The following is a 27,746-nucleotide window of genomic DNA, read 5'->3' as shown; positions in this document are numbered from 1 at the left end:
CAGTAGTATTAATATAGTAGTAGGGATACGTGAAAGTAAGAGTAAGAATAGCTTGAGTAGTGCAAATAATGGCAGAAGTGGTGATCCGGTAGACTTGGCAAACAGGATAATTTAGGTCGGGTCAATTTGAATTTGTAAGAGTTCGGGTCGGGCCGCGTCGGCCAATCACTTGGTGTTTGGCTCATTTTTGCGTCAACTATTATCTAGTTATTTATGGATAATAATTGTTTTGCAACAATAAACATTCGGGTGAAGTTATATTTAGTCTGTCAATTCGGGTTAGGGTCAAACTCGAGTCTTGAGCTCAGGTGTTGGCTTTAGTACGAGTAGAGTCATTTGAGTCGGATGAATTTTAATTTGCCAAATTTAGGTGAATAACGTAGCAGTAGCAACAGCAAGGGATAGTGAATATGTCTCATATTTTGGTTGTATGTTTATCATAATTTGTGTGTGTATAACAATCTGATTGATTCTATACTTAATAATGATATTTTAAACAATTATGAAAAATGAGTTAACAATTATCATTAGAAATGAAAAGAAGTTAATAAATGTTATGGAGACTCACTGGATGACCTTGGCAGGGATTCATTAAACAATACGATCAAATTTAATCCGAGTCGGACGTGGGCCTAGCAACCCGTTAACTAGGTCTACAACCAAAATCCAAATGTATGTACAATAATTAACTCGTCTGGCTTTTATACATATGGAAAAACATTATAATAATCTTGCTCCATCTCTCACCAATGAAACGTATTTATATTTATATATACACATAAAATAGGATCACCCTAATCTTGAGAAATAGTTGCGAGGAGAAGAGAAAAACCTTTTTGGCGAAAACATGCCAAAACTATACCTAGGCGACGCAAGAGCATCAATGGGCCGACGATCATCATTATAAGTTGGTCGAGATGTGCTACTTCGTCCATTATACGTCTTATACTTCTTAAGTTTCCTAAACCAAGACATCTTCTTAGGTGAATCATGATGATAACCATTTATCTTTTCGCTCATATATTGTCTAACGGTATGCAACCCTTGTTCGATCACCTCCATAGGCGGAGAAACAAGAGGATTTCCTTCAACACATAACTTATTAAGCTTCCTTAAACACCCTAGTGAAGTTGGGAGCGAGGTTAGCTTGTTATAGCTCACATCTAGCTCGACTAAGGACATCAATAGTCCTATCGAATAAGGGAGTTCCTTAAGGTATTGGAAATTCTGGCTCGCGTTTAGGATCTCTAATTTTGCAAGGTTTTCTAGGTCGTCAGGGAGGGACCTTAAGCAATTGAGGCGCACATCTAGTATGCGTAACTCAGTCGCATGCGAAATGGAGTATGGTAGCAACACGAGCTTGTTCGAGTTAACCGACAGTTTTCTGAGGCTTAGGAGCTCGAAACCTATGGTATCCGGCAACATGCTTAGTTGGTTGAAGTTGGCATTTACTTCTTCTAATGATCTGTGTTGCAAGAACAAATACGTTGTTAGAATGATCTGTATTCTAAGAACAAATACGTAACATATAATCGTATATAAATATATAACATCTAAACCAAGTGGTGTTAGTCCAGTGGTAGCTGGGTTAAACCTTGAAGCTTGCAGAAATGCAGGAGTTGAGAGGTCTCAGGTTCGACTACCAGCTGGGGCGATGATCACTTGGCCACTGCAGCCCCCGAAAGGGGTGGCTTACATGGTCCATGTGGTGGTGCGGGAATGCATGGGCCCGGGGGGATCAACCCCCTCGTCATCAAAGAAAAATATAACATCTAGAAATACATATTGCAAGAAAATCTAGTAAACTAAAACTGAGTATGTATGTATCATCAACTTGTATAATTTAAATTGATATAAACAATGTATTATATAAACTAACTCAAAGTCATACGTGAGACTAATGCCGACAAGTGAGAAACAAAGTTTGTTGAAAGATTAATTTATTCCCTCAAAGAATAGATAAAGGGAAAAAACAAAAGCAACAAAATATGATAAGTAGAACATCTTGAATCCACTTGTAGTTTTAATTTTATTTATTAAAACATAAACAACATTTTCAAAAATCTACCCACACCTAATCATGTTGTTGCTTGTCCAAAATTATATACGCATGTTAATTCAAACTTTGACATGGTCACCCAAAGCTTAGCTGTTTTAAGCATAAAATTATCTTAATGTTTATTGTCTTATTCTCTAGTACTAGTACTACTAACTCATCAATCCCTTAATTGTCTTTGACTGCTAGATTATATTGATTAATCTAGAACGCATCTGTAAAATATCTACTTGGATCGTCGGTATAAACGAAAACTAATTATTCTACATAAAACTAAAAAGTCAATTGATCTTCCGTGGAAACATCTTAGTTTAATATTACGCAACGATAAGTCTTGTGGAAGAAATAACATTTCGTTACAAGTTAAAACGGAGTAAAATATGACCCATTTAAGAAGGAAATGTACCCATTTTCAGATAAAAAGTTACTATAACAGTATCATTAAAATAGTCATATTTTCGTCTTAACAAGGCCCCATTTGGGCCGTTCAATTTGTAAAGAAAAGTGTAAAGAATTGATGATTACGTAACACATTTATCCATAAGACATCATGACCCATTGAATGGTACTCGTAAAACCATTACTCCCTCGTGAAAGTTCCTTTATATTTCTAATTTTTTGTGAAGAATATTTTAATAAAACGTCAAAATATCGGGTTAATTGATAAGAGTCGTCACTATTATGGAGTAACATATACTCCGTATTTAATTTGTTTTCCAATATTTTTGTATAAGAAAAAGAGAAGCCAAGAAGCACATACAAGGCAAATTAGATGTTTCGTCTCATCGTTTGTAGGGATTATATATTAGGGAGTTGCTTGTTCATTAGGCTTTACCGCTTTACTCAAGAAGAATAAAATTTAGACTCTAGGTATTGATATAGTATTAATATTAAATATTCGGTACCCTAAAAAAAATTAAATATTATGGAGTAATAGGCGGCTGGATTGAAATTACGATTGTTTGATAAATTGGTATATATGAATATTTTATGTAATTAAGTAGTTAGAGTTGTTTAAGTAATTACTACCAAGTATTATTATATGTGCTATAATGACAGTATGTACGATCATAGAGGATAATCCTACAACTGTAATTACGTTGACATTGACATAATGACATGTACTTAACCTTTAAAATATTGTCATCAAGCTGTAATCAAACTACTTAATGGAGCTCTACTAAATTAACTAACATGATAAGATTACTGATTTGTCTTATTCACCAAATTGATTAAATTTCAATGATCATCTCGGTAGCTAATACTCCCTTTGTCTCCATCACTTGTTTATCTTTTTTTATTATTTATGAGTAGCATTTTAATCAAAGACAAACAAATAAATAGGACGTATCCCGTAGGGAGTAATTATTACCGAGTGAACGAAAGATTATATGAAAAGGAATGAAATAAACCTGCAATTCTCAATGGTTGGAGGAAGTGAGGTTAAATGGTTGCCAGATACATTAAGGATCTTTAGTTTAGAGAGACATCCAATTGAGTTTGGAAGTAAAGTGAGCTGATTTGAGTGCACATCCAATACCAATACATTCAGCAGTCTTGCTATCAACGATTCTGGGATTGTCTGTCCATCAATTATGTCAAACATAAATTAACAATTAACCATCAAATTTAAATTAATTTGCAAATTTAATTATTGAACTACTAGAAAAGTGATTTAACGGTGCATATATGGCCAAGTTGTTATAACAACCAGGGTATTTCTCATTTGATAATTGGGGTTAGGTACTCCGTTGATTCATGAGCTTATCACCCATATCATCCTTTTTCTGTTTTTAGAAAAAAAAAAATGAGGCGCAAGGCCAGTACAATATAATGGGGATGCGGATTCGAACTTGTGACCTATTATCAGGATACTTCAGTCTTAAATTCTTAACCTCTAAATAAAAACCTCTTTTGTATCACGGTATCACCCATATGATCCTAGATGGCGAGACCTGATACTTAGACTCCCCTTGAAAAAATATCATAAGGGAGTATATACCACTATTTCTAAAAGTACTTATACCTAGTTTTAAAGTTATGGAATTACTTCTAGCAGTAATCGTTGTGACATCGTTGTCATTTTAGTTTAAGAGCTGACAAATAACTATTACAATAGTTATCATAAAATAATTATTTTTTCCTATAATATTACCTATAAGGCTATAAGGATCCCAAAAGAAAATACGTTTTCTTCAGTTGTTTCTCTTATCTAAAATGCTAGAGGAAAAGGGCTGGTAAATCATGTGAATAAAAGTTGCTATACGTTGACTCTAGGTTCCATATCATTGATTTCACTCCCTCAACAACTTCGCAACCAACGAATATTCCATCAACAATTCTTATATGGTACTAAAATATGGGATTTTCCACTATTTATAATTTAAAGAGATAAAGAAAACGGCGAAAGTGGGATAAGAACGTTTTAAATGAAGAAAAACAGGAAAAGTGAAGAAACTCAGTCATGCTTATCATGATAGCCAGATTATCTTACATACACACACTATGGAGCACAAGTCAACTTCTTCTTTTTTTTTTTTTTTTTTTTTTTTGATGACGAGGAGGTTGGATCCTCCCCGGATACAGGACCCTACCGCTGGCGCACTGTCTGTGTGAGTTCTTTCCATGGGATTATTCCCTCTCCGGGCGTCAGGTCCCCATGAAAGTGTTCATCTAGGGAATCGAACCCAGGACCTCGCAATTCCTCCTTAGGAGGCTTTGAGGTTACCCTGGAATTCCACTAGACTCACACATCTTGGGTCACAAGTCAACTTCTTATATGTACTAAATTACGAGTAAACAATACAATAAGGACCCGAACTATCACATAATGTAATTTTAAGGACTCGAACTTTTACTTCGTGGCTTTAAGGACCTCAAATCTGTTTTTGACACATTTACCCTTCCCATATGCTTTACTTTTTAGGAATTAACTTATGCTCCGTATATTTTAAGTTGAACCTTGAAAAAGTATAAGATTTTAATTTATTAGTTAATTTGGACTTAGAAATTTGTTTTGATCTGCTAACATTTCTAGGTATAATCCTATTTTGAAGCACAAAATAGATTAAATAAGACATTAAACAACGTATTTTGGACTAATTTTCATCTACCAAACTTAATTATGTATATTGTCAAATTAAATATTTAGCATATTTATTACGTTATAAAATAATTTTACCAAATTCGAACAAAAAATGTTAGGTGATTTATAGAGTATTTGGTAACTTAGTTTTAAAATAATCATTATATATTCACTACAAAAGTCGTTCCGTTGCAAAGTGACTCATATCCTCCACTATAGGTATTTTGCAACGGAAAAGTCATTGCAAACGATCTGTCATGAATTTTCGTCGCGAATAGGGGTTTGCTACGTAATATCCGTAACAAGCTGGTATTTTAGCATACTAAATTTCCGAATCAAACAAATTTTTTTCAAACAAGTGAAAAGACATTTTATAAACATAACAAGTCGCTCAAACTTTGCCGATGTAGGACAAATTCGCGAAGTCGCAATTTCATATATTCCGTCGCAATTTTTCACTTAAGCCAAAATGTTCCACAAATACCAAATATTTTTGCTAAGGAATTTCCGTTCCAAATATTTTGGTTACAGAATTTCCGTAGAAAAATTCAAAAATGCTGTAGCAGAAAAAAAAAATCCGTCGCATTTGTTCGATTTGATTAATATTCGGTCTAATAATTGTGTTGAGTCGGACAAAAATCTACCCAATACCGCTAAATACGAAGTATATATGTCAAAACACAAGGGTATTTTGGTAAAGAAGTGATTTTGAGGTCCTTAAAGCCACATAATTAAAATTGAGGTCCTTATAGCTATGTTGTATGATATTTTAGGTCCTTCTAACGGTGTTTACTCGAGTTAAACAATACAATAAGGACCCGAACTATCTCATAATGTAGTTTTAAGGACTCGAACTTTTACTTCGTGACTTTAAGGACCTCAAACCTGTTTTTGACACATTTACCCTTCCCATATGCTTTACTTTTTAGGGATTAACTTATGCTCCGTATATTTTAAGTTGAACCTTGAAAAAGTATAAGATTTTAATTTATTAGTTAATTTGGACTTAGAAATTTGTTTTGATCTGCTAACATTTCTACGTATAATCCTATTTTGAAGCACAAAATAGATTAAATAAGACATTAAACAACGTATTTTGGACTAATTTTCATCTACCAAACTTAATTATGTATATTGTCAAATTAAATATTTAGCATATTTATTACGTTATAAAATAATTTTACCAAATTCGAACAAAAAATGTTAGGTGATTTATAGAGTATTTGGTAACTTAGTTTGAAAATAATCATTATATATTCACTACAAAAGTCGTTCCGTTGCAAAGTGACTCATATCTTCCACTATAGGTATTTTGCAACGGAAAAGTCATTGCAAACGATCTGTCATGAATTTTCGCCGCGAATAGGGGTTTGCTACGTAATATCCGTAACAAGCTGGTATTTTAGCATACTAAATTTCCGAATCAAACAATTTTTTTTCAAACAAGTGAAAAGACATTTTATAAACATAACAAGTCGCTCAAACTTTGCCGATGTGGGACAAATTCGCGAAGTCGCAATTTCATATATTCCGTCGCAATTTTTCACTTAAGCCAAAATGTTCCACAAATACCAAATATTTTTGCTAAGGAATTTCCGTTCCAAATATTTTGGTTACAGAATTTCCGTAGAAAAATTCAAAAATGTTGTAGCAGAAAAAAAAAATCCGTCGCATTTGTTCGATTTGATTAATATTCGGTCTAATAATTGTGTTGAGTCGGACAAAAATCTATCCAATACCGCTAAATACGAAGTATATATGTCAAAACACAAGGGTATTTTGGTAAAGAAGTGATTTTGAGGTCCTTAAAGCCACATAATTAAAATTGAGATCCTTATAGCTATGTTGTATGATATTTTAGGTCCTTCTAACGGTGTTTACTCTCATAATTACTAATCACTAATGTACGTTAGTTTGGCTCCATATTCGCTTTCCCGAACCTTTACCCACGCTTTCCGGAACCTTTTACCATTTTGGATTGTTTAACAAAAAATTATTTAAGATGAGCATGGTAGATATTAGATAAAGTAAATACTACTCTTTTGAATTGGGTTAGTTGAACGCAATTTCTTGCTTCAGACTGCCACATTTTGTTTGAAATTTCAACCGGTGTATGTGACAATTTTATGGTTAAATATAATCACAATGGTACATTCAATATTACAACTTCTGATAACTCGTTTTTCAATAGCGAGCATTGACTTTAATATGGTTACAAATCCTATCTTATTGCTTCAGAACAAAATAGGTCGTCTGATGCCAGACCAATTTTTTTTTTTTTGGAATAGACGAACAATTCATTAATAGAACGTCATACGACACTTATAAAGAATATCTATTATCGAAAACGAATCTATTAAAAAGCAAAGAAAAATAATTTTCTTGTAACCTAGGGATCTCAAATAATGATCTGACAGTTCGCTCATCCACGTGTCGCTTTCTTCATTTGCAGCTTTTGAGGAAATCTTTCGATTTATTGTAAAAAGTAAAAATACCTCTTACTCTTTTTGAAGATCGTTAACACATAACTTGTATCTGTTAAAAGTATTGTGTGATTACCGGTGAACTATCAACGAACTACTCTTATCTATATTAAGATTGAAACTAAACCCAAGATTAACTGGAAAACCCCGAAATGAAGGATAAAAAATACGATTCTCCCACAAAGAGAGACTTTTATTAACTAGACGATCGATATGCATACTATTGATTTAAAGAGGAGGCATTTTGGGGCTTACCATCGATTGTTTATCGATGGGAGCACCGGATTTGATGGATGGAGGCTTGGGCTTTTTATAGAGAGAGGAAAGGGGAGAGTTCATTACTTGTTCGTAAGCGGAGTGTAAGAGCATGTACAATAGAGAGTACATTATCATCCTCTTAATTTTTCATTTACCCTTTCATTTTTTAAATCATTATTTTCTCTATGACCCACATTCATTTCCACTATGTTCATCCTCTTCTTATAATTTTTGTTCACAATAAAGAGGATCCTCTTATCCATCTTCTACCACTTTAATAATATTTTAACTTCTATTAAAATGGAAAAATAAAATGGAAATATAAAAAATGGAAAAATATGATTGGATTGTTGGCACAAGGGCCAATGTTCAAAATCCTCTAATTTTAGAGGAAGTTGAGAACATCCTCCTTCTAAGAGGATGTTTTATGCATTCTCTACAATAGAGAGGAGTTCCTCTTAGATGAGAGAGAGTGCTAAGAGGAGACTCCATCATCTCTATTGTACATGCTCTAACATGTTTAGATAACTGTTAATCGTGAAAGTGTGAAACAAGACCAATTGTATTTTGAAATATTGATTTATTATTTACGATGAGTATAACTATAAAGCATCGAATATAGGTTAAATTATTATTAATTTATTAGTTAAGGAACGTTGTGTTTGAAATAGTGTACATTATTTCTTTTGAACAAATATACTCCCTTCATACCACACCAATGGTAATATTTGGAATCTTGACATTATTTATGGTCGTAGGGAATCTTCGATATTATTCTTAATCTATAAGACAAAGGACATGTTTGGTAAACAACGGATTAATTTCAGTATAAGCAGATTATAAATGACAGATTTTATCAGAAGGTTTGATTAGCATATTATAATTAGCAGAATTAATTTGAGTGTTTGGTAATTGCCAGATTACGATTAGTAGATTGTTACTTTTCTTTGTAAAATAGAGAAAAATTTCCTATTTTACAATATGGTAACCAATATGCTGGGGTAAACAGCATATTGTAAAACAGCATATTGACCCCAAATATGCTGTTTCAATATGCCGTTTACCAAACACTACAATAAGCATATTAATTGGTCAAACATGCTAAAACCCTTGAATATGCTAAAAATTGGTCAATATGCTGTTTACCAAACAGCGCCAAAATATAGTCATGTGATATCTTGTTTGATTTATCGTCATAAATGGTACTCCCTCCTATTCACCATTTTCTTCCCTATTTCCTTATTCGGATTATTCGGATTTTCTTCCCTATTTCCTTTTTGGGTTGATTTGTGTGGTCCAAATTAAATTACATGTGTTTTGTGTGGTCCAAAATTGGTTTTTTATTCCTTGTGCAAAAAGGAAAGGGGAAGAATATAGTGAATAGGAAGGAGTATAATAATATAAATTTTTAATAATGTGTAACTAAAGATATTCAAATAGTAAAACACATCTCGATAAATGTAAAAAAGTCAATGTTATCATTAGTGTGGATAGAGGGAGTATGAAAATAACTGAAAATGAGATTGTGAATTTTGGATTTAACAGAACTTTTCTAATGATATATAGCTTGACAACTCACTTAAATATCATAAAAACTCACGAGTCACGACTCACGACACACTATTTCTATCGCCTCACACAACCTAAACCAATTTTATGAATTTATTGTAAACTAGAAAAGGGGAAAAATCATAATCATATACTCCCTTCTATTCTAAATAACTGTCTTATTTATCATTTTTATCTATTCACATAATTGTCCCATTTGCCATATTTTGGCATGATTTTTTACTTTCCTACCCTTATCTCTTATCTTTATTTACTACCCCAACCACACATAACCCATCATATTCAATACTTTTCATTATTTAACTTATATACTTTTACCCTTATACAATAATTTTCATTATTTTAACTATATTCCTTAATTTTCGTGCCATTATCCAAATGAGACACTTATTCGGAATAGGAGGGAGTATTTGTTTAATAGAATGAAATGGATTTAATATATTTCATTGTTTGGTTGGGGTGATTTGGAATGGAGTTAAATATCTAATGAATTCTAACTTCACCTCAAGAGGTAAAATACTGATCTGTTGGGGTAGTGTTTAAAAATAAAAATAATCGAACTTTGTTTTTTTTTGTTTTTAACAATGGTATTTATTTTGAAATAAGTCTATGTAAAACCATTTCATGTAAGTAGATAACGAGAAACATGGGTAGAAATACTACAATACATTTATAGGAGATTTATCAAAATAGATTTATTGTTGATTTGTGTCATTTTATCTTTGCATGGTTCAATTAATTCACGATTATTTGCAAGCTTAAATTACGGGGGCAGTTTCTATATCTATATTTCATTGAATTTGTTTGGTCGTTACTAGTTTGTACTCCCTTCCTCCCAATTATTTATTTACCTATTAAATTTATGGGTTTGTTTACATTCTTATGGTATTTGTGTATAATCAAAAGTAAATAAATAAAATAACGGAAACAAGGAATAACACCAAATAAATTATACGGAGTATTAATAATAATAAATGAGAAGAAAGCAGTCCGTACGCCGTACCTGAAGATTGTTATTGGAAATGTCAAGCTTGCAAATGGCAGCAAGATTAATAGAAGGATTAGGGAGAGAATCAAGAGACATGCCACTCAAATCAATGATTTCCAACCGTTGTTCTTCTTCAATGGAAATTGAAGACGCTGCTGATCTTGATCTTTTATAATCCTTATTGTTAAATTTTTTTGTAATTGTTTTATTATTCAAAATACCATTTCTTCTCTCATCTAATGATCTTGCTAATTGCCTCTCGTACATCATTTTCGCTCTAATTTCTTCTTTTATATTTAATTTTGTACATAAAAATTAAAACACACAACAAAATGCAAAATTAAATAAACACAAACTAATTTATTATATGGCAAAATATGAGAGTTTTGTTGTATTTTTTTTTAAAAAAAGGAAAAGATTAATTGTGAGGAAATTAAATGAAGTCTATGGAGTGAAAGGAGGAGCAAAGGCTATATATGGAGAAATGAGGAGAAAGGAGAGAGAAAGAAAATAGAAATTTAAAAATGTACGGTAGTGTAAGGAAGGAGACACGTTGTAATTAGAAGGCTTAAGAAGTACAAGAAAGACGTAGCCACCGTAGTACTTCTTTGTTTATTAGGGTACTAATTCCATATTTACAAACTTCATCTCATGGTATTACGCACAAGTGCATATATAATACTTTGAATCTTTCATGGCTCTATATTAGTTGTTGATGTTATCACAGATGATCCGATTGATATCTTTAAACGAAAATAAGCGTTTGAAGGAAGACCATCTATTTTTATAATGTTGGTCTTATTTAATAAGCGTTTGTTGTGTTCCGAGTAGTAATTAATCAGGAGCTTTGAAACTTAAATGTTACTTCATACATTTCACTTTTATTATCCTCCTTTTTTTTTTTCCAAAATTTGTCTCACTTTTATCATAGTAAAGTTTTCCTTGTGGCGGATATATCCGTCACAAGTTTGTGACGCGTCAAGTATCACTCACATATGAATAAATAAGATAAAAATAAGAGTGCCTAGGGAATCTCAACTGGCTTATCTTTATCTATCCAAGTGGGTTATATTTGATCCCGTCACAAATTTGTGACGAATATTGCCCGTCACAAATGAGAATTTGTGCTTTTATTATTACCTTTCTAAATTTAGTACTCCCACCATCCCGGTCATTAGTCTACACTTCTTTTATTTCCCCCTCACAAAATAAATGAAGTGTAAACATATGACCGAAACGGAGGGAGTATGAAACATTAGTAATCTACCACTATTACCCTTGTCTTTTTAACTACCACTCAGTTTATCAAAATGATATTGTCCATCTATTCTTAATTACAGGGATAGTGTAGTAACTTTACTATTGTTTAAATCCTTCCAAAAAGAAAAGTAAGACAATAAAAATATGATGAAGGGATTATAATTTTTTTTTTCAACACAAATTCTCATTATAAACGGACACTATCCGTCTATACGTATAGACGGATACCATTTACCCTCACAAAATACCCATTTGCCATAAAGTGGGAAGCACATGGGGGTGCCCCACCTTGTCCTTCTACCCATTTTATTAGAGGTCTTTACCCGTTTGTTCGACCCACCCATCTATACCAAGACCTATTGTTTTTTCAAAACAAATATACTTCCATCATTCCACTTTTATATTATCTTTTATTATGTACTCCCTCCGTCCTAATCATTTATTTACCTTTGATTAATATATCCCTCACAAATATTATAAAAGGTATAAACAAATGAATGGGACGGAGGGAGTATTACTTTTTTCATGCATTCTGTTTTTAACTTATTTGCATATTTAACCTAATTTAAAACAAATATACCGTCTTGAATCATTAAATTCTTGAGAAAGTCAACTGTTTTAGGAAAACCACGATATAAGTATCATAAAATAGATACACTTTGATGATATTCAATTACTCCATTATGATCATCACATTATTATTTGGAAGTTGTGTATATATAAACCGGGCATTGAGGGACGGCTGCTGCACGCCAACTTTGGTGGCTACAATGCTAAACTTACTCCCTCCCATCCAGATCAAAGGTTACAGTTGCTTTATTACACTTGTCGAGACACGTTTTGTAACGTTCATATTTTTTGATATTCTTATAGCATTCATGACGATAAATCAAACAAGATTTCAGATGACTATATTTTGTCTTATAAATTAAGAATAATATCAAAGATTCCTACGATCATGAATAGTGCTAAAAAGCAACTGTAATCTTTGATCTGGATGAGAGGAATATCATTTTAAATAGTACATTCATATTTTAGTTGAGTCATATAGTATATCATCATAGTAGCTGTTCCTCAAAAGTCCAGTATGACATCTTAACGTTGATATGGGTGCCATGAACTCACGGTTACGATTTGTGGTATGAACAAAACCATCAACTATACTTATTGTTTACTGAATACCTAACATAATTTAAAAAGCATCGAATCAAATAATGATGAAAAATAAGGTGTTTTATTCATATAAAAACCGTTTATTCATTAGTTTACCAAATAATATATAAGTTCTTTATATAAAACACTATAGATACCTGTATATGTCGATATTGAAATTTACAAAAATCCCGCCATCAACCCAATGACAATAGGATACATGTATTCTCAAGTGACGCGCTCGTGATATGGATACGTTACATGGATATCAAGCAAGGTTACGACGACGGTTTTAGTTCATTTAAATAGTTATTTAAATTGACATTTTGAATGTTTTGAAATAATTAAATAGTTATTTGTTTCTTTGCATTTTGGTTTTGAAAATTTATGAAACACAATTTTTTATTTCATTTATTTACGTTTTAATGTTATAAAATATAGACAAGGAGAGTGAAGGATAGTAGACAAGTATATATTTCTTAATTCTTATAACAATGAGATATATATACATGTATACAAATGGGAGTTATGCAATAGAAAGGTAAAAGGACACCTAGTTAACTCTATATTTATGAACATGCATAATACTTGTGACTTATGGACATCCATAACATTATTACAAAATAATTTTTTATAACACTCCCCCTTGGATGTCCATTACTAAAAAACATGCCTAGTTAAAAACCTTAGTAGAAAACCCTGTGGGAAAAACACTAGAAAAGAAAAGAGTACAATAATCTTCAAATACGCATAACAAGTTGCCTCGTTAAAACATTTCCATAGAAAACCCAATGGGACAAAACCATGGATAAGAAAAAAGAGTACAACGCGTGCTACTCCCCCTGATGATTATATAACTTGATATATCTTGAAATAATCCATGCTTTGACGTAACTTCTTGATCGTTGAAATAGAATCCACCGGAGTTGATAAACTTGATAGGTTCAATATAAATCCTTGGTAATTTCAATAATACTTCTTCAGAACTCGCAGTGTGGATATCATCATTCATAATGATTTTTGAGCCTTCATCTCAAATATTATAGTTACAGTCGTAATAGAAATTCTTCTCAACAAATGACATAATATTATATGTCTAATACTTTTCATTTCAACAATCATTATGATCATGACTATAGCGTATTAACGCGCCAAACAGTGTTACCTCGTTAAAAACCTTGTTAGGAAAAACTCATTGGGACAAAAAACCTAGTCAAAGGGAAAAAGAGTGTAGCTATCATTCCTGAATTCATTCTTTTCAGGAGATCAGAATCAATCCGATTATAAACAATTCATTTGAAAAATAATCAATATAATCTTTCTTGCCAAATCATCTTATTGTATGGATTGACATTATCATTAATATAGACTTTCACTATATTTTTTCAACTATTATGATACTCCTGGACCATAAAGTATTTTCACATATTTGGCACGAAATTCATTCATGTATGAATCTCATATGTTCAAATTTCAAGCTGAGACAATAATAATTCAAGCAAACTCTTCAGGAGTTTGAATATTACTTTATGAAAATAATAACGATAATATTTAAATCGTATCGTAGAGGTCTATAAAATTGTGGACAGCGGGCCGCCCACGGGGGCGCTTGGTGAAGGTCGAAACAAGCGTTTGCATTTTGTATGGAGTCGCCACCAATTTTTATGGGAAATTGGAACCGTTCGAATACCTCGTGTCATGTCAAGACACAAAGTAGTGACATGAACACTAAGCAATCGTTACCCTTAGCATTCTATGTCTAGAATGACTCTCGTGGATGCCAATGAACACGGGTGCTCACGGAGATCTGGAGTAAGGGGTGAGGGTACGTATTAGGAAGCTCTTTTGATCGAACACCTAATCCCGCCCGCCTCGATAGCGGCCTCTACTAATGATTAGGGAAGTTATTCGTACTTGATATATCGTCGGCTATATGCATGCAATGCAACATCCAAGTCTTAATCCTAGCATGTGAGAATTAATACTAAGTCGGTTGACAATTAAGTTAGCAAACAATTGATGTCGAAGTTGGATTTAATGTTGATTTACATGTGGAAACATACAAACAATAAAAGAAATACAATAACTACAAATTACAATAACGGAAATTACAATAATTACATTGGATAGGCGATTTATGTCGAAAATACCTTTAAAACGGATAATTTGAGAAAACGGATAAAAGAATAAAAATAACAAATTAACGAACAGGAATTAGCGTGATAATACGGATATTAGTTAATTAATACGTAGCCTAATTAATTACGTCAAGGCAGAAAAGGAGTTCAGAGGCAGAACTCATCCTGGAACAGGCGCAACAGGACTGCGCCCTCTGGAAGAGGCGCAGCAGACGCTGCGTCTGTTCCAAGGGTGAATTCTGGCTGTGAAGCCGGAACTACAAACCGTTAATGTCGATTGGTGATTTTAATGATGGATTAAAATTATTTACTCGGATGGAAGTGTTTAACAGATTAATTACATGTGAATGATGGTCATAAAAGCGATAAAACACGGATGAGACGGAATATAACGAATTAATTACATGATGAAGCGATGTTAATGAATGAGTCCTCTGTTGAAATCAATTAACTAGTCTAAACATGATGAATATACAACGAATATACGACAAACATGTGAATAAACAAACGAAAACTATATCAATGACGAATCCCAGAAACCCAATATGAACAAATTGAATCTCTGAAATCCGGGTTTGAATTTAATGACGAAAACCCGCAAATATGAATTATAAGGGATTTAAGTCGGATTTGTGATAAAACATATTAATGAATGATGAATTATGTGATATAATATACATGTGAATCATTAAACTATTGTGATGAAGAATTAACGGAGACAAACAAATAACAAATAAAAAGAAGCGAATTACAGAAGACGAGGAAGAAGAAAAGAAGCAGGAACTGCGGCAGCCTCACGAAGAGGCGCAGCAGGAACTGCGCTCCTTCGAAGAGGCGCAGCAGTTGCTGCGTCTTTTCTCGACGTCTGTCTACTGGAAATCCGTAAAAAAGGAGTTTTAAAGCACGGTTTAAGAAATCGGTTTTAATGGTATTTTCGACGTGAATCTTACAATGGATGATACGATAAATAAAATACAATAAATAAAAGAGGATTATACACCCTCAGACTTACATGTTGACGAAACGAGATGTACTAAGAATATCGATTAGTGATGCTCGACGCGAATGCAAAGAGAGTGCCCTCGTAAGAGGAAAACGATTAAGTTGATTAATTAGATTGATTATTGTGTAGTTGGTCAAATTGGTCGGTCATGCAACGGAGAGGCTGGTACCCGGAAAGATCCGAGCTTACGTGGTCGGAAGTCCAAGCACGTAGGCGCCAATTAGTAAGAACAAAGTCTAGAATGCAAAGGGAGAAGAGAAGGGCGGACACTCGCGTGAGAAATATGAGGAACGAAGGCTCCTATTTATACTAATCACGCGGAGGAATAGGGTTTCGGAGACTCTTTGGAAGTGAATCTCGGAAAGATATGAAAAAGATACGTAAATCATGCAAAGAAGGGCCTGGGAAGAGGCGCAGCAGCCACTGCGTCTCTTGGAAGAGCGCGCACTGACTTGCGTCTATTCCCGGGGAGGTTTCCTCTCGTTGAAGAAAGATTTCGCGTTTGAGTTATGGTAGGACGGAAATAATTCGATTATCTTATGAATATTACGGGATATTGTTTGCCAAAAGATAAAATTTATGAAATATGGAATAGAAATATCCGGAACATTCCAGAACATTCCGACTCGGGATTTAACAGTTATCAGAAAATGGAGACGGTTTTTGACCGGACCGAATGTACTCTAATTCTTTGCCAAAACGACCGTATCGGGACGTAGATGACAACTATGAGGTTGACATTAATATTTGAGCAATCACTTGACGATAATCTTACGAATTGTCACAAATCGTTCCGCGAATCAAACATGCGGCCCAATCATCACCGGGTGGTTTGCGGGAGGTGCGAAACGAGGTGTCTCTGAGCCCCCACTTTGACCGAGGCTTGGACAAGGCGAAAGTCAAAGTATAGCCATCAGGTCAATCGAAGATTACAACATGACGACTATGGCGACGCGAGGCGCTCAAGGGGTCGAGCCAAGGACTGTCGTCGGGAACATTTTAGAGTCCGTCGACTATCGGGGAGGGTCGTTTAAAGTCCATTAGACTACGTAAGGAAGCTACTTGACCATGAGAAGAGACCATACCGAGATACCCCTGGGTGAAGCGGGATCAAGACGCTTCGGCAAAACTCTTTGGTCCGAAGATAACTTGGTGTCGAAGACATTAGGGGTCACTGAGGGAACTTTGGTCGAACTCTGGGAAACAAGAACTATTGAAAGCGGCAGACGTCGTAGAAGCTCGCTGGGGAATCCGCTTGCTTCGGTCTTAAGCGAACTCGGCAAAACTTGAGGTTGAATCGCTTGCGTCGGTCTCAAACAAACTCTTCTTGGGTAATATTGACGACTAGGAACATCTTGATCGTCGTGGGAGAAATCTCGAATGAGCGATCGCAAAATACTATCTGCGCGGGATATAATGATCTTGAGCAATCTTCGCAAAAATATCTGCTGCTTATTTGGATAAAAGGATTTGAGCAATGCGCAAAATATCTCTGCTTTTGGATATAATGCGGGCGGGAACGAAAGAAAATCATCGAAACGGACCAAAAGAATATAATAGCGTTGAGGAAGAGGCGCACCAAAGATGGGCCCACAAATAACGAACTCATAACGAATTTTTGAAAATCCGTATGGAGGGAACACAAGGAAGAGGCGGCAAGAAGCTGCGTCTCTTGGAAGAGGCGCAAAGACACTTGCTGCGTCTTTTCCCCAAATTGGCTATTTCGCGTAAAAACGCGAAATCGAAGGAATTGTATTTCATTATTTCGAAACATAATTCTTGCATTTCTCTCTCAAATCTTCACCATTTCCGTCAAGGTTTGATCCAAAAGCTTGCTTTAAAGATGACTAATCGAGGTATGTGTTCCAATCTTGCATTAGTCGTCTTCATTTGTTGAATTTTGAGCCGCGAAAATTAGGGTTTTCGACCCTTTTGATCGAAAATTTGGGGCTTTTCCCCCCCAAATGGATTTGCTTTGCCAAATTGATGTTAGAAATGGATAGTAGGCGATGTTAGGAACATAACCATGTGTTTGCTTCGAATTTTCATCGAGTTTTGAGCCTTTGAATGAATTTTGAGACGGTTTTACAGCTAAACCGTAAATTGCTTCGAAAATAGCCTTAGGATTGCCCATTGGCGATGAAACTTGGTATTTGGAACCCTTGAATGATGGGTAAACTTTCTACCATCTCGGAATTTTGGTTTGTGACAACTTTTTCAGGACACCTTTCTAGGGCATAATCGCCGTTATAGCGAAATGCTGCCGAATTCTCGACTGGAACTCGGAACTAGGTTTTGACTTGGACTTGACTTGACCCAATTTATCACATGAGTGATTGGGTTGGCGGGAATATGACCAAATATGGCCGGAAAGGGGTGTTTTCAGGGCTTCGAAGGCTCGAAAACCCCTTAACAAAGGCTTGTCGTCATGTGACGCGGCCTGAATTTGCTTTAATGTTGCAGGTGATGAGGCTTCTTCTTCTGGGAGGACTCCCATGGAGATAGACGCTGTTGTTGTTGAGGAGGCTTTAGAGCAGGCCTTCACCGCTGCGGTGATGGCTGCTGAGTTTCACGAGGAGGAGGCCGTCGAGGAGGAGGAGATCCCGAGACGAGCCAACATCGGGAGAGGGGGTCGTCAGCTGAGGGGAGCTCCTGCGTGGGCTGAGACCTGGGAGAGTAGGCACCTTGTGTGGGCTGCAGAGGGTCACCTGTCCTACAGGACGGTGAAGAGTCTGGTAAATAGGAATTCACTACTCATTACCTATCCTCTTTCATTCTTTTAGTTCAAATTTCTTGCAAATTTCATTCAAAACTAAAGATAGCTTTGTTTCAAATCATGATAGGAGGCCGGGAACATCAGGTCGTTCTCGGGTTACACGACAGCGATGGAGCACTACGAGCGGCTGTCGGCGGAGGAGAGGGCCATGATCGAGCGTGGAGCATTCGGTCCTCTGGTTCGGTGTCCGGAGGGATATCGTGAAGAGGAAGTTGCGGGCTAACCTTAGCCTGGTCCGCGCTTTCTTGGATCGGTTCTGGGATACGACTTCCACGTTTCACCTGCCTTTCGGTGAGGTGGGAGTTACTTTGGAGGATTACGGCATGATTTTCGGTGCCGTGTGGGACCGAGGAGATGGTGTGGCGAGAGGCGCTATGAGGGCGGATTCGGCCGAGGCGAGGAGGTTGATCGGCTGGAACTTGTCGCCGAAGGCTGTTGCGTGCGGGTCCGGTACCCGAGTACCTACGTTCGAGACTACTTTGCGGGGAAGACCCGGAGTGGTGACGATCGATGGGAGGGAGACGGCTCCTCCTCCCCGCACCTGGTGAGCGGAGGGCTCGCTTTGTGGCTTTGGTGGTTTTGTCTTCGATTTACCTCAGAGACAAGGGCGAGAGGTTGTCGACGAAGCTTCTTCCCTTTCTTTCTGACCTGAGTTCCCTAGGACGTTGGGACTGGGTCACTGCTGGTTTTGCGGTCCTCATCCGCTTTATGAGGGCCATGGTTCATCCGGAGTTGATGGAGAAGGGGACTTCCCCTGGCGCCGTTGGACCTGGACTACTGCTGGAGGTATGAACCTTTCTTTTAACAGCAAATTCCTTTCTTTATCAAATCACGAAAGATCGTCATTGATTATTCTGTTTTACAGGCATGGGTGTACTCCTACTTCCCGAGTCTCGCGCCGAAGAGGACGGAGCCGTTGGAGAAGGCCTATCCCGTGGTGAGGGATTGGGTGATGTGCCGGACGAAGAGCAAGCGTTCTTCTCACAATGTCTACCGGCGGGACGTGAACGCCCTTCAGCTGAGCAGCGTGAGTATCCCATTTATATACACTTGTATTTCTTTTTACTTGATCATCGGAATGATCTCTGCCTTTATATTGTCGCAGTGGGTGCCCAGACCTTGGGCGGAGTACGCTAGAGCGCCTCCTTTTGTTGCTGAGGTCCTTCGACCTAGGAGCCCGAGTCGGCCTCGTTGAGGACGTCGATGGGTCTGTGTGGTATCCGGGCGAGCGTTTGGCTCGTCGGTGCTCTCGGGACGCGTTGACGGTTCCTGTTGATCCTCCGAGGACGATGTTCGGGGAGCCTTCGAGGCCGAGAGGGAGGCGGACTGGCCGGGTGCCGGTGGCGACGACCTTCTTCTCCCTGGCGAGGACTACTCGGCGTTCCTTTATGGGAGGTTGGCGTACTGGCCAGTAGTGGTGAGTATCTTTTACTTTTCCTTGATTTGATTTTGAGAATTACGACGAAAGATCATCGATTAATGAGAGTTATTTGTCTTTGCAGGAGGTCGAGGCGGCGGGCATCGAGCCCCGGCGTACTCCCGAGACTCTTGAGTACACCGACGCGACCGGGAGGACGACGATCTCCGAGTTGCGTGACTTTGACGTAGTGTGACGGGTCTTGGCCTAGAGACGATGGCAAAGACATCGATTCGGAGGGTGAGCCTCCAACTTATATACCTTTCGTGTGAGAACACATTTGATTGAACTTGTTGAATTTTCGAGAATTTCTCTTGAAATGTAGGTCGCGCCATCTCGCTTCGTGGCACTATGGAGGGTGGCCAACCGGGCTGCGAGCTACGCCATCGAGGCACTCGTCGGTGGTCGAGGTCGTCGGTATGAACCTCATTTGATTTCTTTTGATTTTTGGTTTTGATTTGGCTTGAATTGATTGACATGAGCCAATTTTTGTTCTTTGTTCTGGCCGACCGCGAATGGAGCGAGAGTTGGCCCGATCCGGGAGGAGACGGCTCGCTTGTTGAGGGAGCTCGAGTTTCGAGATGCCAAGAATGCCGTTCTTGCGGCAAGAGTTGCTGAGTTGGAGGGCGCCCAGCGGTAGTTTTGTGTAGTTTTGTAGACTTGTACATTTGGACTTCTGATTTGAACATTTTTGGACTTTGTTTCGGGGCGCAAGCCCCCAGTTTGCTTGGACTTTTGAACTTTGTTCGGGCGCAAGCCCCGGTTTGCTTGTACATTTGTATATACGATGGCCCGAGTGCCTTTCTTCTTTGGGTTGTGTTGCTTGTACCTGCAGGTTAGTTCTTGAACAGGTTTGGTAGACAACGGTTTACGCCGTCATGCTGCCGAAATTTACATAGAAATCACACAAAACATACATTTTTAATACACATATGGCTTTAATTAGCGCAAAATGAGACTCAAAAGGATACGAAAAATGCAAAAATTTGGCCGGAAATGACCGGACGGTAGGGAGGGTTACCCCTAAAAAAAAAAGAAAAAGAGAAATCTACAAGTGTAGAAATGAAATGTTGAAATTTAAAAATGAAAACAAAAGAAAATTTTTCAAAAAAAGGAAATGAAATTTATTTCCTAAAAATAAATAAATTTATTTACTAAAAATGAATAAATGAAATAAAAAGAATCAAGTGTGATGAAAATGGCGAAGGTATCGATGTCGCCTCGAAATGCGCGCCCGCGAATTTAGGAAACTTGAAACATTGTAAACTGCTCGTATTTACCAAAATAAAACCCCGCAGGAATAGGAAATCGTGCGTTTATAGAATTAGGAAAGATCCAAACGCGGAAATCACAGAAAGTGAGCCTGGGGAAGAGGCGCAGCATGAGCTGCGTCCCTTTGAAGAGGCGCAGCAGGTGCTGCGCCTGTTCCTTGGCTTGTCCGTTCTGACGGATTTTTGGAAACAGCAATTAGTATAAATAGAAGCGTCGATGGAGTTTTACATAAATCTTCCGTCTTTTCTTCGTCTATTAACATAAAATTCCCAAAATAAATTTTCAAGAGAAAATCATCATGAATACTTTGGAGATCCGCTTGAAGGAATGGACTAATGAATTTTCGAATATTGAGAAGCATGACATGGGTGCTTATAACTTTGGGTCTTTATTGAGTTTGAAACTCATCAAAATTGTAAAGCCGTTCTTGGATGCTTGCCTTGACTATTGGGACCCGAATTATCATGTTTTCGTGTTCCCGGGAGGTGACATTTGTCCTTTTCCGGAAGAAATAGCTGCTATTGGTGGGTGGGATCCCGAACACTTACCTGCCATTCCTTCCACTTCACAAGGTTATAAGAGCAAATTCAGAGACTTGCTTGGGTGACCGGACTTGAGGTGGATCGCTTAGTTACCCCGAAAGGCGTGAGAATGTTGGACTTTATTGATCGATTCATCAACAGGGCCGACCCTACTGTTTCCTATGTTGCCAGGAGGAGAGCATTCGGCTTTTGTTTGCTGCACGTGTATGTCTTCCAAGGACACGTTGATGAAGATTTGAGAGGTGATCCTCGTCTTTTGGGTCTTATCGAGCAAATGGAGCTGCGCAGGAGCCCAGCTTGTTTATGCTTAGGGGAGATTATCTTAGGCTTGGATAATAGGAAATCCAACCGCGATCTGCCAATTTTGGGGAGTCCCGTCATCTTACAGGTAAGAGACACCTTTTTTTTTTTTTTTTTTTTTTTTTTTTTTTTTTTTTTTTTTTTTTTTTTTTTTTTCGTCTTCTCTTTTTTTTTTCTTGTTTTCGTTCGTTTTTTTTTTGTTTTTTTTTGTTCGGTGTCTAATACCTTCTTTTGGTAGGTTTGGCTTATGGAACGGCTCCGACTACTCGAACCCCCAGTTCATGCACTTTCCTATCATTCCGTATGATTGCGATGAGGACGCGGTTGTACATGGTGGACTTCACCCGGATCTGCGATTATTGGAAGAACAAGCTGAAGAGTGATGATGGCCCGTTGGTTAGGTGGATCGTACCGTGGTGGCACCTCAAGTCATCCTTTGGAGTGTCTTCTTTGGATCCTACTAGGTCCGTGCGCATTCCGGACCCGGAGTTCATGGTATGCATCTTTCCGGAAAGATTGATGAGGCAAGTCGGGTTGAAGCAGACGATCCCTAGGCTTGACACCGTCCCTTGATGCTATAGCGCTTACCACAGAGAGCCGAAGAGAGTGGGCTATTAAATGGGCCCAAAGAAACATGTGGTTCTTGAGCTTCTCTGCCAATGCTTTATGGGTGTCGGATTCCTACCTGATGTGGAGAAAGGCTGCAACTTCGGAAGAGCGTGAGAGACTGAGGAAACGCGAACCTGTCGACTACAAGGTGCGCGAGGGAGAGAAAGAGAAGGAGAAGCATCTGACAGAGGGAGAAGAAGAAGCCGGGCTTCAGGTCATTCGCCCTTCAAAGAAATCAAAGACTACTCCTGTTGCGGAAATGGTGGTTGGCAAGAATGGAAGAGTCAGGCCTCGAGAAAGACCGTTGGTGATTAGGTCTGAAGTGGTGCAAGAGCGCCCAGCTCGAGGTCGTGACGGGAAATATGACAAGAATGACAAGGGCAAGGGGAAGATGGAGGAATAGCCCGAGTCTTTATTTATTATTTGATTATTATTATTATTATTGTTGTAATAAAAAGGAGGGATTTTTAGAATCCTAGCCTATTCTATTTTTATTACGTATCGTATTATTATTATTTAGAATTTGAATGGAATAAAAAAGGTTGAATGGTTATGAAACCGTTGTGGTTTTCTTTTATTATTCTTGTCGAATTTCAAATGCAATGCAAATGTCCTTCTATTTACATTTTAGATATAATGGGTTGAATCCTGTGAAGGATTGCCTACGTATTCACTTAAAAAAGCGAAATCAAACCCTTGCGCGTAGTTCGAGAAAATGTAAAAGAATAATTGTTCTAAGCAAGAGCTTGTAATGAACATAGAAAATAAGCATGAGCTTTTGCTTGTTCTCAAGGTGCGAATTTAGTTTATTTGATGATATGAGGATGGCAAATTTGTCAAAATGCAAGAGCATGGTGACACTTAGCTTATTTCAGCTTGGCCAGGGGCCGTTTATTTAGTGCCACAAGAGCGACACATGGGTTTACGCGAGGCGCGTGTTTGTCCTATTCTAGGCATAGTATCGTTTTAATTGGTCAAGGTTTGTGGGATTTGAAAACTCATTCCCATCTAGGTCTGTGATTCTAACCGCACCCCCTGGGAGTATGGATTTGACTAGATATGGTCCGGCCCAATTAGGTTTGAATTTTCCCCTTGGGTCGACGGGTAAAAGAGCTCTAACCGATTTGAGTACCAAGTCTCCTTCTTTGATGTTTCTTGGCCTAACCCTTTTGTTGAAAGCTCGTTTGATACGTGCTTGATATGTTTGGACGTTATGTAAGGCGCGTAGCCGACGTTCATCCAGGAGGATGAGTTCTTCATATCTATCCTTCTTCCAATCGGCTTCAGGGATTTGGCTTTCGAGTAGAATACGCAAGGATGGTATTTCTAGTTCGACTGGTTGTACGGCCTCCATGTCGTAGGTCAGATAGAAAGGAGTAGCCCCGGTGGGCGTCTCGGCGATGTACGATACCCCCATAAAGCAAAGGGTATCTTGCTTGGCCAATCTCTATAGTTGTCAGTCATTTTCTTGAGAATTGTGACAACGTTCTTGTTTTGCCGCTTCTACCGCGCCGTTAGTCTGTGGTCTATAGGGCGAAGAGTGGTGATGCTTAATCTTGTATTTGGCTAGCAATTGCTCGGTTTCAGCTTGGAAGTGTGACCCATTATCACTAATGATCTCATGTGGATAACCATATCGACAGATGATGTTGTTTTGTATGAACTTTGCCACATTTTTAGCCGTAAGACCAGTGTAGGAAGCCGCTTCTACCCATTTGGTGAAGTAGTCAATTGCCACTAGAATGAAACAGTGACCTCCCGTTCCGGCTGGGGTTATCTTCCCGATTATGTCAATTCCCCATGCACAAAATGGCCAAGGAGATGTCATCGTATAGAGCAATGAGGGAGGGACATGTTGTACATTCCCGAAGATTTGACAATTATGGCAATGTCTTACGTATTTGATACAATCAGATTCCATTGTGGTCCAATAATATCCTAAACGTGTGATTTTCTTTGCCATCATGGGCCCACTCATGTGGGGACCGCATTCTCCGTCGTGGACTTCTTCCATCACCTTTCGTGCCTGTGAATGATCGAGGCAACGTAGGACTACACCAAGAGGTGTTCTTTTGTATAATTCTCCTTGCATCAGAATGTATTGGGAAGCTAGTAGGCGTATAGCACGTTGTCCCCTCTTGTCCATATCCGGTGGATAGGTACCATTGAGCTTAAAGTTCAAGATTGCTTGGAACCAGGGTTCTTGCGTGATTTCCTCTTCATTGGTGATTTGGTGGACATAAGCCGGTTCTGACCGTCGTTCGATGCACAAAGGCATGTCCATCATGTGGTCTGGCATATTTATCAAAGATGCAAGTTTCGCAAGAGCGTCTGCAAATTGATTTTCTTCCCGAGGTAGGTGTAAGTAGGTTACGTGATCAAAGAATTGGGCCACTTGGTCTATCCTAGCTTGATAGGGTGCAAGGCTCTCACTTCGGATTTTCCAAGATCATGTAACTTGGTTGATGATTAGTGATGAGTCTCCATGTACTCGGAGGTTTTTGATGCCTAAGCTTACTGCCGCTTGTAGTCCAATGAGACAAGCTTCATACTCTGCGGCGTTATTTGTCACCTCGAAGTCGAGTTTGACGGCAATCGGTGTATGCTCACCTTCAGGAGAAATGAGCAACACTCCTATTCCGAATCCTCTTAAGTTTGATGCTCCATCAAAGTACAGATCCCAGGAGTCTACATCTGTTTGAAGTATATCCTCGTCGGGAAATGACCAAGTATCTATGGTCTGTGCGTCATTGATAGGATTTTCTGCGAAGAATTCGGCGACGGCGCGACCTTTTATAACTTTCAGTGGCACATATTTGAGGTCAAATTCTGAGAGCATCAGAGTCCACCTTGCCAGACGTCCGTTGAGGACAGGTTTCTCGAAAAGGTATTTGACTGGATCCATTTTGGAGTATATCTTGACGGAGTAGCTAAGCATGTAGTGACGTAGCTTCTTCGTTGCCCACACAAGAGCGAGGCATGTCTTTTCGAGTTGTGAGTATTTGCACTCATATTCCAAGAACTTCTTACTTAGGTAGTAAATTGCTCTTTCTTCACTTCCTACAGTTTGAGCCAGCATAGCACCCATGGCGGTTTCAGTTACTGTGAGATATAAACCAAGAGGTTGATCTTGTTGTGGCGGCATGAGCACCGGTGGTTTAGCCAATATCTCCTTGATTCGGTCGAATGCCTTTTGACAATCATCATCCCACATGGTGTGGTCTGTTTTCTTGAGTTTCTTGAAGATAGGCTCACAAATCATTGTAAGTTTCGATATGAATCGACTTATGTATTGTACCTTTCCTAGGAATCCTCTGACTTCTTTTTTGTTTGGGGTTGTGGCATTTCGATCGAGCTTTGATTTTGGAAGGATCTATTTCTATTCCTCTTACTAACCACGTATCCCAGGAGTTTGCCAGATGTCACCCCGAATGTGCATTTCTGAGGATTGAGCCTCATGTTGTACTTTCGTAGCCTTGCGAAGAATTTGCGAAGATTCGCAATATGTCCCTCTCTTTCTTTGGATTTGACGATCATGTCATCTACGTATACCTCAACTTCTTTGTGCATCATGTCATGTAAGAGTGTAGTTGCGGTGCGTTGGTATGTAGCTCCGGCGTTGATTAATCCAAACGGCATTACTGTATAGCAATAGGTTCCCCATTGGGTGACGAATGCGGTCTTATGCATATCTTCCATGGCCATTTTGATTTGGTTATAACCCGCATATCCATCCATGAAGGATAGTAATGCGTGGTCTGCAGTATTGTCCACTAATATGTCGATATGAGGTAGAGGAAAGTCATCCTTTGGACTTGCTTTGTTCAGATCCCTAAAGTCAACACAAACACGGATCCTCCCATCCTTTTTGGGTACGGGTACTATGTTGGCTACCCAGTCAGAATACTCGGAAACTTTGATGAACCCGGCTTTGAATTGCTTGTCAACTTCTTCCTTAATCTTTAGAGCCCATTCCGTTCTCATTCGTCGAAGCTTCTGTTTCACAGGTTTGAAACCTGGCTTAATCGGAATCCTATGTTCGGCAATATCCCTGTCGATCCCTGGCATGTCTTTGTAGGACCAAGCGAAAACGTCTTTGAATTCATTTAGGAGGTCTATGAAATCGGCCCTTTCGGTAGAGCTCAAGGTAGTCCCTATCCTAAGTTCTTGGGGTTCTAGTTCGGTTCCTACGTTGATGGGTTCGGTATCTTCTATTACTGGTCCCCCTTTCCCTTCCTGTAATATTTCTTTGGCTACGTAGGGAGGTATTTTGGTCAAGTCTGGGTCTTGGTCATCCTCAGTATCATCATAAACAGAATTGCACTCGAAAGAACACAGAGAGTAAGCAGAACCTGATTTATTCATATTAAGATTTGAGTAAAGTTGAAACAACTGAGCCAACTGATCCATGGTCAGTGGCGGCAAAGGAACAGTAATTGGGGCATTTCCCGAACTACCGTGACTACTCGAGGCTAAGCTAGGAGAAACAAAGGGAGTGGGGGTGACAACAGGGGTAGATTCTCTAATGACTCCTCTAGACTCCGACTCTGACTCCGACTCCGACTCCGACTCGAACTCGTCGTCTTCTGGTTCTCCTTTGAACATCTCTCCTTCTCCAGTAGTGAGCTTGAAGAGTCTTCCTTGGTTGTTGGTCCACTTGATTGATTTTCTCCATCCTTTCTGTTGCTTTGTGTCGGTTTCTGTGATCAACGCGGTGGGGTTGAAGCGATCGTCCTGAAGTATCATAGTAATGATCTCATCCTGCGCGGCCCTAATGAATCGGTCCTCTCCAAACAATAGGCTAACAGCTTGTTCGTCTAAGCAAGGTGCTTGACGGG

At 38.2% G+C, this 27,746-nt stretch overlaps 1 protein-coding gene across 1 annotated transcript; it reads right to left on the bottom strand.

Moving 5' to 3' along the window:
* Positions 1-575: 575 nt before the first annotated feature.
* On the bottom strand, positions 576-10,991 carry LOC141609057 (plant intracellular Ras-group-related LRR protein 6-like). Its single transcript, XM_074428295.1, has 3 exons — positions 10,455-10,991; positions 3,469-3,638; positions 576-1,465 (listed from the first exon to the last, which is right to left on the bottom strand). Exons 1-3 carry the CDS (start codon positions 10,707-10,709, stop codon positions 790-792), a joined length of 1,101 nt encoding a protein of 366 aa, XP_074284396.1. The 5' UTR covers positions 10,710-10,991; the 3' UTR covers positions 576-789.
* Between the last annotated feature and the right edge of the window lie 16,755 nt (positions 10,992-27,746).

This window comes from Silene latifolia, chromosome 10 (assembly GCF_048544455.1).
Source record: "Silene latifolia isolate original U9 population chromosome 10, ASM4854445v1, whole genome shotgun sequence".
NCBI classification, from domain to species: Eukaryota; Viridiplantae; Streptophyta; class Magnoliopsida; order Caryophyllales; family Caryophyllaceae; genus Silene; species Silene latifolia.
The sequence above is the reverse complement of the archived record's forward strand: the minus strand, read 5'-3'. Positions and strand labels throughout refer to the sequence as shown.